Source organism: Eleutherodactylus coqui, chromosome 7 (assembly GCF_035609145.1).
Source record: "Eleutherodactylus coqui strain aEleCoq1 chromosome 7, aEleCoq1.hap1, whole genome shotgun sequence".
NCBI classification, from domain to species: Eukaryota; Metazoa; Chordata; class Amphibia; order Anura; family Eleutherodactylidae; genus Eleutherodactylus; species Eleutherodactylus coqui.
In genome coordinates this window covers 120,960,944-120,975,533 of record NC_089843.1, presented here as the reverse complement: position 1 = coordinate 120,975,533, position 14,590 = coordinate 120,960,944, and the positions used below count along the sequence as shown (strand labels likewise).

The following is a 14,590-nucleotide window of genomic DNA, read 5'->3' as shown; positions in this document are numbered from 1 at the left end:
CATGGGAACTGCTTCCTTCCCATGATGTACATGTATGGAATGGGCTGGGAAGGGATTAAAGAACTATGAATCCATGACGGAACCTGTTAAATTTAATGGCTGACTACATTTTGTAGCTTTCGACTTTTCATTCAATGTCTTTAAACCTCAATTATAATATAAATGTGGGCATATATCTTAGCTCTACTTTTACAAAGATTTCTCGTGTGCCTGTTAGCAATAGACAAGGAATGTTTACGATCAGAAGAAAAGCCTGTTGGTAATGAGCACGAGGGAAACTTTTGCAAAAGTGAACTTACGTGTTAATATATCAAACCATTGCCCGTACTTTCTGGAATCTCAAACTTGTATTTATGATTGGCTCAACATATGACTCTAGTTCACAGCCAGCTCTCATTTATACTATGTTAGAAGCAGAAATATTTCCTAATAAGGTTATGTTTACCCTCACTTCAAATGTCTCTAATGGGAAAAACAAGATGGAAAATACATTCTAGAATATACAGCAAGATTTTATTTGGACTACATAGGATCATTGCAACCCAAACTCACCGTCCAATGTTTACACGTCACATAGTGCCGAGCAGACCTAATGAAGTGTCCCTTCCATTTATTGTGATGATTAGATATTTAATTGCTGACTTTGCTTTCATATTGAGGAAGAGGATGGAACATATTTTATCTCATTTATATGGCTTGGCACATGGCTCTTGTTTTGAATACCGCTCATTGTTAGTTCTCTACATGAAACAACAGATCATCAAAGTGTTGATAGTTTGGCTAAGTTGATTTCGGAAAAAGCTCGCCAATCCTGATGTTAGTGCAAGGTAACTTTTTGTTTCTTTAAACTTTAGTTTGTTTTTTTTTAAAGACCAAATACAGTTCAAAAGAAGAACAGATGAAAACCATAAAATACACAACCATACGAAATACATAATTATTATATGACTGTTTAATAGCAAATCTCTGGCAAAGAGACAAAAAGCACCTCCTGCATCGGCAATATGAACAAAGATATAAATCCCTAAAAATCGCACATTCAGAATTGGTGTCCTTCACCTTACGACAGATTTCTGTAATTCTGAATAGAGATGGCCTTTGTAGCAAAGACTGTGTAGACACTCAGGTTGCTTTCACACGGCTGAAAAAAAATTGCGCAAGATTTGTGCATTGCGAGACGCACAAATCTCGCACGAATATGAACCCTATTCTTTTGAATGGAGACATATATGTACATGAGCGGGAAAAAAATCATGGCACGTTCTAACTTTACGCATTCCTTGGAATGCATCGTCCATTGATTTCAATGGGAGCTTTAACCCATGCCAATCCACTGTCTGACCTCTGAAGACATTATGATTTAAGGCTGTACAGCTCTGATGTTGGAAGACATCAGTCGGGGTTCTCTTACTGTATATTGCGAGCCTCTCTGCTGTCGGAGCCTATCCATGCAGTACTGGCTTTAGCCAGCATTTAGCGCCGTTGTATAACAGCAGAAAAAGAGTAAGCCCCCTAGGAAACCGGGATACAAATTGGATTGGAAAGGGTTAATACCTCGCATGCCATGTGATGTGCATGGGATAGCGATGCAATGTTTCCCAATGAAATCAGTGGGAAACACTTCCGTTCTTCTATCGTACCTGAGGCCCGTTTGTAGGTAGTCTCAGAATCACATTTTATATTGTCTTAATTATCTCAAATGAAATATGAAGCAGCTTTGTAATAATCTTGTGTAAAGGAGTTTTAGATGAGATTTTAAAAGTTAGCAAAACAGTAATAATAAAATAAAAATAACCTATACTGACCTGTTAAAGGAGTATTCCAGAGAGAAGTTTTTTTCAAGTTTCCACCCATCCACTGGATGGATGAAAACTGTTAGATTGGTGGAAGTCTGACCGCTGGAACCCCCACCAATCCTAAGAATGGGGGATCCATATCCCCTATTTCTCAAAGCAGGGTTGCTTCTCACTATTGCTATAATGTTGTTGTGGCTCCTTTCATTTCAATGGGCCTGACGGACTTAGCTAAGTACAAACTACTTGGGTGGAGCTGGGGCTGCCTATATATGGCTAGCGATTAGAGATGAGCGAACACCAAAATGTTCGGGTGTTCGTTATTCGTAACGAACTTCCCGTGATGCTCGAGGGTTCGTTTCGAACAACGAACCCCATTGAAGTCAATGGGCGACCAGAACATTTTTGTATTTCGCCGATGCTCGCTAAGGTTTTCATGTGTGAAAATCTGGGCAATTCAGGAAAGTGATGGGAATGACACAGTGACGGATAGGGCAGGCGAGGGGCTACATGTTGGGCTGCATCTCAAGTTCCCAGGTCCCACTATTAAGCCACAATACCGGCAAGAGTGGGCCCCCCCCCCTCCCAACAACTTTTACTTCTGAAAAGCCCTCATTAGCATGGCATACCTTTGCTAAGCACCACACTAGCTACAACAAAGCACAATCACTGCCTGCATGACACTCCACTGACACTTCTCCTGGGTTACATGCTGCCCAACCGCCCCCCCTCCCCCCCACAGCGCACACCAAAGTGTCCCTGCGCAGCCTTCAGCTGCCCTCATGCCACACCACGCTCATGTCTATTTAGAATTGCGTCTGCCATGACGAGGGACCGCAGGCACACACTGCAGAGGTTGGCACGGCTAGGCAGCGACCCTCTTTAAAAGTGGCGGAGCGATAGCCCACAATGCTGTACAGAAGCAATGAGAAATAGAATCCTGTGCCACCGCCATCAGGAGCTGCACACGTGGGCATAGCAATGGGGAACCTATGTGCCACACACTATTCATTCTGTCAAGGTGTCTGCATGCCCCAGTCAGACCGGGCTTTTTAATTCATAGACACAGGCAGGTACAACTCCCTATTGTGAAGTCCCTGTCGACCCACAGCATGGGTGGCTCCCTGGAACCCACCGGCGGTACACAGAAATATCCCATTGCATTGCCCAACACAGCTGAGGTAGTAATGTCGTGCTTAATGCAGGTGGGCTTCGGCCCACACTGCATGCCCCAGTCTGACTGGGGTTCTTTATAAGTGTACAGATGTAGTAAAAACTCTGTGTGCACCTACAGCATGGGTGGGTGCCAGGAAGCCACCGGCGGTACATAGAAATATCCCATTGCATTGCCCAACACAGCTGAGGTAGTAATGTTGTGCTTAACCCTTTCCAATCCAATTTGTATATGGTTTTCCTAGGGGGCTTACTCTTTTTCTGCTGTTATACAACGGCGCTATATGCTGGCTAAAGCCAGTACTGCATGAGCTGACACGTAGGATAGGCTCCGACAGCAGAGAGGCTGGCAATATACAGTAAGAGAACCCCGACGGACGTCTACCAACAACGGAGCTGTACAGCCTTAAACCCTGTCTTCACAGGTCACACAGTGGACTGGAAAGGGTTAATGCAGGTGGGTTTCGGCCCACACTGCATGCCCCAGTCAGACTGGGGTTCTTTACAAGTGGACACATGTAGGTTTAACTCCCTGTGGACCCACTGCCTGGGTGGGTGCCAGGAAGCCACCGGCGGTACATAGAAATATCCCATTGCATTGCCCAACACAGCTGAGGTAGTAATGTCGTGCGTAATACAGGTGGGCTTCGGCCCACACTGCATGCCCCAGTCAGACGGGTTCTTTAGAAGTGTACAGATGTATTAAAAACTCAGTGTGCACCTACAGCATGGGTGGCTCCCTGGAACCCACCGGCGGTACACAAAAATATCCCATTGCATTGCCCAACACAGCTGAGGTAGTAATGTCGTGCGTAATACAGGTGGGCTTCGGCCCACACTGCATGCCCCAGTCAGACTGGGGTTCTTTACAAGTGGACACATGTAGGTTTAACTCCCTGTGGACCCACTGCCTGGGTGGGTGCCAGGAAGCCACCGGCGGTACATAGAAATATCCCATTGCATTGCCCAACACAGCTGAGGTAACGTCAGCTGTAATGCAGGTGGGCTAAAAATTAATTTGATTACACTGTAGGCGAGGGCCCACAAAAATTGCTGTATCAACAGTACTAATGTACATCCCAAAAATTGGCCATGGCCAGCCAAGAGGGCAGGTGAAACCCATTAATCGCTTTGGTTAATGTGGCTTAAGTGGTAACTAGGCCTGGAGGCAGCCCAGTGTAACGAAAAATTGGTTCAAGTTAAAGTTCCAATGCTTTTAAGCGCATTGAAACTTATAAAAATTGTTCTGAAAAATTATTTGAGTGAGCCTTGTGGCCCTAAGAAAAATTGCCCGTTCAGCGTGATTACGTGAGGTTTCAGGAGGAGGAGCAGGAGGAGGAGGAGGAGGAATATTAGACACAGATTGATGAAGCAGAAATGTCCCCGTTTTGGATGGTGAGAGAGAACGTAGCTTCTATCCGCGGGTGCAGCCTACGTATTGCTTACGTATCGCTGCTGTCCGCTGGTGGAGAACAGAAGTCTGGGGAAATCCAGCCTTTGTTCATCTTGATGAGTGTTAGCCTGTCGGCACTGTCGGTTGACAAGCGGCTACGCTTATCTGTGATGATTCCCCCAGCCGCACTAAACACCCTCTCCGACAACACGCTAGCCGCAGGACAAGCAAGCACCTCAAGGGCATACAGGGCTAGTTCAGGCCACGTGTCCAGCTTCGACACCCAGTAGTTGTAGGGGGCAGAGGCGTCACCAAGGATGGTCGTGCGATCCGCTACGTACTCCCTCACCATCCTTTTGCAGTGCTCCCGCCGACTCAGCCGTGACTGGGGAGCGGTGACACAGTCTTGGTGGGGAGCCATAAAGCTGGCCAGGCCCTTAAAGACTGTTGCACTGCCTGGGATGTACATGCTGCTCGATCTACGCACATCCCCTGCAACATGGCCCTCGGAACTGCGCCTTCTGCCACTAGCGCTGTCGGCTGGGAATTTTACCATCAGCTTGTCCGCAAGGGTCCTGTGGTATAGCAACACTCTCGAACCCCTTTCCTCTTCGGGAATCAGAGTGGGCAGGTTCTCCTTATACCGTGGATCGAGCAGTGTGTACACCCAGTAATCCGTAGTGGCCAGAATGCGTGCAACGCGAGGGTCACGAGAAAGGCATCCTAACATGAAGTCAGCCATGTGTGCCAGGGTACCTGTACGCAACACATGGCTGTCTTCACTAGGAAGATCACTTTCAGGATCCTCCTCCTCCTCCTCCTCCTCAGGCCATACACGCTGAAAGGATGACAGGCAATCAGCCGGTGTACCGTCAGCAGCGGCCCAAGCTGTCTCTTCCCCCTCCTCCTCATCCTCCTCCTCCTCCTCCTGTACGCGCTGAGAAATAGACAGGAGGGTGCCCTGACTATCCAGCGGCATACTGTCTTCCTCCGCCCCCGTTTCCGAGCGCAAAGCAGCTGCCTTTATGGTTTGCAGGGAATTTCTCAAGATGCATAGCAGAGGAATGGTGACGCTAATGATTGTAGCATCGCCGCTCACCACCTGGGTAGACTCCTCAAAATTACCAAGGACATGGCAGATGTCTGCCAACCAGGCCCACTCTTCTGAAAGGAATTGAGGAGGCTGACTCCCACTGCGCCGCCCATGTTGGAGTTGGTATTCGACTATAGCTCTACGCTGTTCATAGAGCCTGGCCAACATGTGGAGCGTAGAGTTCCACCGTGTGGGCACGTCGCACAGCAGTCGGTGCACTGGCAGCTTAAAGTGATGTTGCAGGGTGCGCAGGGTGGCAGCGTCCGTGTGGGACTTGCGGAAATGTGCGCAGAGCCGGCGCGCCTTTACGAGCAGGTCTGACAAGCGTGGGTAGCTTTTCAGAAAGCGCTGAACCACCAAATTAAAGACGTGGGCCAGGCATGGCACGTGCGTGAGGCTGCCGAGCTGCAGAGCCGCCACCAGGTTACGGCCGTTGTCACACACGACCATGCCCGGTTGGAGGCTCAGCGGCGCAAGCCAGCGGTCGGTCTGCTGTGTCAGACCCTGCAGCAGTTCGTGGGCCGTGTGCCTCTTATCGCCTAAGCTGAGTAGTTTCAGCACGGCCTGCTGACGCTTGCCCACCGCTGTGCTGCCACACCGCGCGACACCGACTGCTGGCGACATGCTGCTGCTAACACATCTTGATTGTGAGACAGAGGAGGAGGAGGAGGAGGAGGAGGGTGCTTTAGTGGAGGAAGCATACACCTCCGCAGATACCAGCACCGAGCTGGGGCCCGCAATTCTGGGGGTGGGTAGGACGTGAGCGGTCCCAGGCTCTGACTCTGTCCCAGCCTCCACTAAATTCACCCAATGTGCCGTCAGGGAGATGTAGTGGCCCTGCCCGCCTGTGCTTGTCCACGTGTCCGTAGTTAAGTGGACCGTGGCAGTAACCGCGTTGGTGAGGGCGCGCACAATGTTGCGGGAGACGTGGTCGTGCAGGGCTGGGACGGCACATCGGGAAAAGTAGTGGCGACTGGGAACTGAGTAGCGCGGGGCCGCCGCCTCCATGATACTTTTGAAGGACTCCGTTTCCACAACCCTATACGGCAGCATCTCAAGGCTGATGAATTTTGCGATGCGGACGGTTAACGTTTGAGCGTGCGGGTGCGTGGCGGCGTACTTGCGCTTGCGCTCGAACACTTGCGCAAGCGACGGCTGAACGGTGCGCTGAACTACACTGCTGGATGGGGCCGAGGACAGCGGAGATGAGGGTGTGGGTGCAGGCCATGAGGCAGTAGTGCCTGTGTCCTGAGAGGGGGGTTGCATCTCAGTGGCAGGTTGGGGCACAGGGGGAGAGGCAGGGGTGCAAACCGGAGGCGGTGAACGGCCTTTGTCCCACCTTGCGGGGTGCTTGGCCATCATATGTCTGCGCATGGTGGTGGTGGTGAGGCTGTTGGTGTTGGCTCCCCGGCTGAGCTTTGCGCGACAAAGGTTGCACACCACTGTTCGTCGGTCGTCAGGCGTCTCTGTGAAAAACTGCCAGACCTTAGAGCACCTCGGCCTCCGCAGGGTGGCATGGCGCGAGGGGGCGCTTTGGGAAACACTTGGTGGATTATTCGGTCTGGCCCTGCCTCTACCCCTGGCCCTGGACACCGCACTGCCTCTTGCAACCTGCCCTGCTGATGCCCTTGACTCCCCCTCTGAAGACCTGTCCTCCTGAGTAAGCGTTGCACACCAGGTGGGGTCAGTCACCTCATCGTCCTGCTGCTCTTCCTCCGAATCCTCTGTGCGCTGCTCCCTGGGACTTACTGCCCTTACTACTACCTCACTGCAAGACAACTGTGTCTGATCGTCATCGTCCTCCTGACCCACAGAAAGTTGTTGAGACAGTTGGCGGAAGTCCCCAGCCTCTTCCCCCGGACCCCGGGAACTTTCGAATGGTTGGGCATCAGTGACGATAAACTCCTCTGGTGGGAGAGGAACCGCTGCTGCCCAATCTAAGCAGGGGCCCGAGAACAGTTCCTGGGAGTGCTCCCGCTCCTGAGCAGGTGTTATTGTAGTGGAGTGAGGAGGCTGGGAGGAAGGAGGAGCAGCAGACAGAGGATTCGGATTGGCAGCAGTGGACGGCGCAGAACTGCGGGTAGACGATAGGTTGCTCGAAGCACTTTCTGCCATCCAGGACAGGACCTGCTCACACTGCTCATTTTCTAATAACCGTCTCCCGCGTGGACCCATTAATTGGGCGATGAATGTGGGGACGCCAGAAACGTGCCTCTCTCCTAATCGCGCAGTAGTCGGCTGCGACACACCTGGATCAGGAGCTTGGCCTGTGCCCACACCCTGACTTGGCCCTCCGCGTCCTCGGCCGCGTCCACGTCCTCTAGGCCTACCCCTACCCCTCAGCATGCTGTATTACCAGTGATTTGATTTCACAGGCAGGAAATAAATTGGCGCAAGACTGCAGGCCAAATATAATTTTTGCCCTTTTTGGAAAACGAAAGGCCCCACTGCCTCTAGTGAATGAATTATCTAAGTTTAATAACTGTGCTGTGTCCCTGCTTATGTGTCACAGAACGTGAGGGTAGCAGAGTTATTATAACTCTTGGAGAGCAGGTATTTTTTTCCCAATTAAGGAAAGCAAATGGCGAAGCCAGCAGTAAAGCGTAGCTGGGTGCGTATGATTTAGCAATGTTTTTCACGCAGCTCACACGTCTCCACAGGCGTAAGGACGGACAGAGGCTGGACAAATAGATTTGTTTTCAGTTTTTTCCCACCAACAGGCAGCACTGCGTATATTCAATGAACATGAGAAGTTTAATAACTGTGCTGTGTCCCTGCTTATGTGTCACAGAACGTGAGGGTAGCAGAGTTATTATAACTCTTGGAGAGCAGGTATTTTTTTCCCAATTAAGGAAAGCAAATGGCGAAGCCAGCAGTAAAGCGTAGCTGGGTGCGTATGATTTAGCAATGTTTTTCACGCAGCTCACACGTGTCCACCGCCCGTAAGGACGGACAGAGGCTGGACAAATAGATTTGTTTCCACTTGTTTTTCCACCAAAAGGCAGCACTGCGTATATTCTATGAATAATAACTGTGTTGTGGCCCTGCCTATACAATTCTTTCCCTGCAGTATCAATGGAGGGTGGAATGCTCTGCAGAGGCGATTTTGAGAAGCCCAAAAAAAATGCAGCACAGCTAACAGCAGCCTGGACAGTACTGCACACGGATAAATATGGCCCTAGAAAGGACCGTTGAGGTTCTTGAAGGCTACACTCACTCCTAACACTCTCCCTGCCTATGCAGCACTTCTGTCCCTAATGCCAGGTGCAACGGTCTGCAGAGGCGATTTTGAGAAAAAAAAAAATCCCACTGCTAACAGCAGCCAACACACAGCTATCAGTGGCCCTAATAAGGACGTTTGGGGGGTCTTGAAGCCTACACTAACTACCAATTCTTTCCCTACAGCAGCTCCGGTATAAACAGCACTGTCCCTCATCTAACTCACACCGCATCTGAGGCGAGCCGCGGGAGGGGCCGACTTTTATATTAGGCGAACACCTGATCTCGCCAGCCACTCACAGCAGGGGGGTGGTATAGGGCTTAAACGTTGCAGGGGGAAGTTGTAATGCCTTCCCTGTCTTTCAATTGGCCAGAAAAGCGCGCTAACGTCTCAGGGAAGGAAGTGAAAGTAACCAGAACACCGCATGGTGTTCGTTACGAATAACGAACATCCCGAACACCCTAATATTCGCACGAATATCAAGCTCGGACGAACGCGTTCACTCATCTCTACTAGCGATCCATTCACTGTGACATTATAGCGATGGCAAGAAGCAACCTTGCATTGAGAAATAGGGGAAATTTGTGTCCTCCAGTCACGGGATCGGTGGGGGTTACAGCGGTTAGACCCTCACCAAACTTTCAGTTTTTACTCATGCAGCAGATGGGTGAAAAACAGAAAAAAACTTTTACTCTCCAGAATGCCCTTCCAGCGCCCACTGTGTGGTGGTCTTTGTTTACTTTTCTGCAGCAATCACACCCCATACATCCACATGACCACTGAAGCCAATCAGTGGCCTTAGTAGTGATGGTTGCATGCATGGCATGAGAGTGTTGAGGTCAGTGATGGGCAGCAGTGGTCACATAAATTTATGTAATGGCATTATTGCAGGACAAGTAAGTAAAGATTACTGGGGACCACTGGAGTCACAGTGTGGGAGATATGGGGAATTTAACAGGTGAATATGGTCTACCTGATTTACATTTTATTACATTTTTTACTGTTAAGATCATTTTTTTAACTTGCAAGAAAAAAAAACTCCTACCTTTTTGCTTTGATAACTCTTTTGAGCTGCAGATTATGAAGCTCCATTATAACAGAGAACAATCAAACCCTATGCAGTCGGATCCTGGAGCTACAATGTAATAACTATCAGTCCTTTACTTTCAGCTTATCTATCAAATGTACGTTAGCAAAATGTCAGGGACAAATGAAGGAAAGTATGAGACTGCAAGACTGCAAAAATACACTGCACATACTTTGTTGTCTGTTATCATGGAGACATATAGTCTGCATAGGAGCTGCTGTAGATACAGGCCAATTTGAATAAAGACCTATTGCACGGTTGCTTCATTTTTCATTTCTGATTTATTGAAACACTTGTATTGACGTCGATACCACTTTATTGGACTGCTCAATGGAGTTCAGAAAGAACCAACCTTATATTGGTGAGCTTTCCTAAAGGCCCATTTAGACACAACGATTATCGCTTAAAATTCACTCAAAAGCCAAATTATCGTTGTGTCTAAATGTGCCCATATTTCAGTTTTCTGTCCTACAGCGGTTTTCAGTTCTGCTTGAAAACCATTGTTTGGCAGAACAGCTGATAAGCAGGACCGCATGCTGTGTCTGCTGTCCATGGTGCTAAATTCTCCACAGGGAGCTAAAGATTACATTGTTTTCTCTAAGCAGCCTGTGGCTGAACAATGGAGCTAATTACAGAGCTCAGACCTCCTGCTGAGTTCTGTAACAGCTCCCAGCAGCTCATTTGTATGCAAATGAAGCTGATAAAGTATTAATAGCAATTAGTGCCTGTTAGTACTTTATGCAAAACGATCGCTGATCTTTCAATCTTTTGAAAGATTATCTGTGTGTGTTAATAGGACCTAAGTTATAAAGTGAAACTGTAAGAAAACCCCATAAAATTAAAATGCAAATGTGGTTGAGTCCTCCATATAAAGCAACTATAGATCTGTTCTGATTCAGAGTATTACACCTGGGTATACTGCATAGAATGAGTAAGCAACATTATTGTCACTTGCTAATTATCACTTTTCCTCTCTATTAATTTTGATAATGATGTCTACTACACTTCTATTTAATACAGCCTACAGTATATAGTTTACGTTACTGAAATGTTTTCATTAATATATTCTTATTTAATACAAGGAAGGTTTGCTTGATGTGGAAAAATCGGAGACTGAAGATGAGCTGACGCTAACTGAAATAAGTTGTCTCCGTCTAAAAGGACAGATGATCTACTTGCCGGAAGCGGACAATATTCTTTTTCTCTGCTCTCCAAGGTAATGAGGCATACTGTACACTATATTAAAGCTTCTAAATTACTATTACTCTATAGCAGCCTGAAAGGAAGTAGGGTACACAATATTAACAACCTTTGTATTACATTATGTAAAATTGTATGATGTAGTATATGTAGAGACTTGGGGAAATTACAATAATGGAGGCTATTTTGGTTTCCCGAATGGGTGTACCAAGATATTTGTTCTCCTTCATGCTTTTGAAGTATTGTTTCTTTGCTAGATGTCTGGAAATTGCAAGGGCTCAGTACTAGAGATTAGCGAGTATACTCGCTAAGGCACATTACTCGAGCGAGCAGTGCCTTAGTCGAGTATCTCCCCGCTCGTCTCTAAAGATTCGGGGGCTGGCGGGGAGCGGCGGGGGAGAGCGGGGAGAAACGGAGGGGAGATCTCTCTCTCCCTCTCTACCTCCCGCTCCCCGCCGCAACTCACCTGTCCCACGCTCCAGCCCCCGAATATTTAGAGACGAGCAGGGAGATACTCGGCTAAGGCACTACTCGCTCGAGTAATGTGCCTTAGCGAGTATACTCGCTCATCTCTACTCAGTACCACTGCCAACAATCTGACATTCCCTTTTCCTTCTACAATTTGTGAATTTTTACATAGTTTAGCATATTTATGTTTTAATAACCACTAGCTTACATATCCACATTGTCTGGCAACTTATTTGGTCCATTTGTCCAATATTACTATTCAGATATTAATCATAGTCTTTGTGAGGGTCATATTAAAAACCGTCCAGAAAAAAAAATGGAATGTTTTGATACACTGGCTCTTTCTCTTTTTGAATTTGGGCCTCATGCTATCCCAGGGTCTCTGCAGCCCTTGATGTCCTGGCTTGCTTTTTCCCACTCATTTTTAATTTGTTGGTCACATTGTTCACTTATCTCACTTGCTCGCAGTAATTTTACTTTCTTTGCTTCTGGCTGGAATTGTCCAATAGGTTTCTGTTTCTTCTAAGGCATTCTGGATCCACCACACATCTAAATTATTCAACACACTGAATCACAAAGCATCTTGTTTTACCTTAGATTATACAATAGCTTCATTCATTGAAACGGTATAAAATTGTGTTTGTTGCACATAGCAACCAATCATTATTCCTTAAGCTGCACTAGTAAAATGAAAGTTGTGCTGTGATTGCTTGCTATGAGCCGCAAACAGCTAAATTACACCCACCCCCTCAATATTTCACGTTGAATCATGAAGAATTGGTGCACCAAGTTTCGTTGAGATCCATCAAGGCATGTAGCAGCCTATGAAGAGCAAAGAAGTATACCTCAAATTTTCACTTTTACATGTAGGCAATAAATTTAATAAAATAATAATATAAAGTTTGTATTAACCATTATGGCTAAAAAAGTGTTATACGTGCTTCGTATGCAGTATATCGTAAGGTTGTGAGCATGAGCCTTTGCATCAGGAAATACAACATGGAAATTGCCCAATAACATAGATCATGTCATCATGTTTTTACATGAATACGTTGTAGTCAATGTGACCTATAGAATGATGACTTGATGATATACTTAATTTCAGTGTGATGAACTTGGATGACTTGACAAGAAGAGGACTGTATCTCAGTGACATACCTCTCCATGATGCCACTCGTGACCTAGTACTTCTTGGAGAACAGTTCAGAGAAGAATATAAGTTGACACAAGAACTGGAAATACTTACTGACCGGCTGCAGCACACCCTTAGGGCCCTGGAAGATGAGAAGAAAAAGACTGATACGTAAGAGATGCTTTCACATTATATAATGTTAGCAATGCCAATATGTAATATGATGTAATATGATGATGTTGGCCTCAGAAGTGTAGTGACCTTATTTCGAGGAAGATAATTATTCAGCCTTTCACCAATGTCTAATTAACCGTTATCTGCTCGTTGTCTATATAATTCACAACAGTTGTTCTCAGTTACATTTCTATTACATTTCTATGCCCCATTTCTTTCCATTTGCAGTTTGCTGTACTCTGTGCTTCCACCTACTGTTGCTAATGAGCTCAGACATAAGCGCCCAGTAGCAGCCAAGCGATATGACAATGTCACAATTCTGTTTAGTGGCATTGTAGGATTTAATGCGTTCTGTAGCAAGCATGCTTCCGGGGAAGGAGCCATGAAGATTGTAAATCTTCTGAATGACGTATATACAAGATTTGATATTTTAACAGACTCTAGAAAGAATCCCTTTGTCTATAAGGTAAACATTTATTACATGTTCTGAAATAGAATCTTGGATGAGTGTCTACTATTTGCTTCTATTCTATGTAACCTGTTTGGAATCTGATATAATGTACTGTATAATTATATAATGTGTGTTCTACCACTGAATAATTGTGTGTTTTTGAACACAGCAACATGGTTTATCTCTTTCAGTCCTTTCTAAACACATAGAGGCATTTACTTAATGCTACAGGCAAATCTAGAAGTGATATACCTTTTAAATGGGTTAAAAGGGGTAAACTTCCTTCTTAGGGAGAGCAGCTAGTAGGTGTGAGAAGACTTATAAGGCCATCCGTGCTCCTCTGGGAAATTTATGCAAATGCAAAGATGGAAAAATGCCTCTACAGCGCCACCTATTGGAAGGCAATAGTCCTACAAGTCAGTGTCAGATCTTTTAAGAAGATTGCAACAATGACTAGGAATATAAGCCAAAGCTGAAGTCTTCTCCAGAAGAAATAGATAACCATGTACAGATGGACTGTTTGGGGTGTATTGCCCCTCATCAGTGTACAGTAGGTTACTGCTAATTTCTAATAGGTGGCGCTGTAGAGACATTGTTCCATTTTCCCATTTTTTAGAATTATCAATTACAGTCCCATAATATCAATGATTAAACCACATACATTAGTATATAAATGTCTCTTTACGTAGAGACAAATCTACTCAAGTTTGGTCTTATACAGGTAACGCGTTATACTTTATCCTCCCATGATATCCATGGTAATTAAGTTCCATTACGTCTTATGTGTTACAATTTGTATCACAAATTGTAGCCACATTCCTTTGTATCGAATCATCCCATGTGTTTTGTGCCCAGACTAGCTCTAATTTAAGAATCGTAGTATCCAATGTAGTCTCAGATGTCTGTAAATGCAACATAGACATGATACGTATTTATTCATGTTCAATAGAAAATGTGTTGACAAAACTCCCTATGTGGTGTCAGCTGAGAAGATTCCAAGTATGTCACCAAAAGTAGAGAATGACGGGATTTTGTCATGAATATTCTTTTAGTGTAATAAACACTTTGTATTGGTTGAGATCACACAGTTGTCAGTCTTTATGATAGTGACAAACTACATGGAAAAACTAAAGCAATTTATATGACTTTGTTATACAGTAACTCTTTACTAGTATGCATGGTTTTACATAACTTTTTTAACAGATGAGTCCATAAAGAGGTTATCCTATCAGAATCATAGGATATATGATAAATAGAGATGAGCGAGTATACTCGCTAAAGTCAATTGCTCGAGCGAGCATTGCCTTTAGCGAGTACCTGCCCGCTTGAGACTGAAGGTTCGGGTGCTGGCGGCGGGCAGGGAGCTTCGGGTGAGAGCGGGGAGGAACGGAGGGGAGATCTCTCTC

At 46.1% G+C, this 14,590-nt stretch overlaps 1 protein-coding gene across 1 annotated transcript in view; it reads left to right on the top strand.

Annotated features, from left to right (window-relative positions):
- The window catches only part of GUCY1B1 (guanylate cyclase 1 soluble subunit beta 1), a 71,835-nt gene that overhangs the window by 44,494 nt on the left and 12,751 nt on the right, over window positions 1–14,590 (top strand). Inside the window, exons 8-10 of the mRNA XM_066573602.1 lie at window positions 10,842–10,975; window positions 12,533–12,730; window positions 12,962–13,199. Coding sequence (XP_066429699.1) covers window positions 10,842–10,975; window positions 12,533–12,730; window positions 12,962–13,199 — 570 coding nt within the window. The remainder of the gene's footprint in view (window positions 1–10,841; window positions 10,976–12,532; window positions 12,731–12,961; window positions 13,200–14,590) is intronic.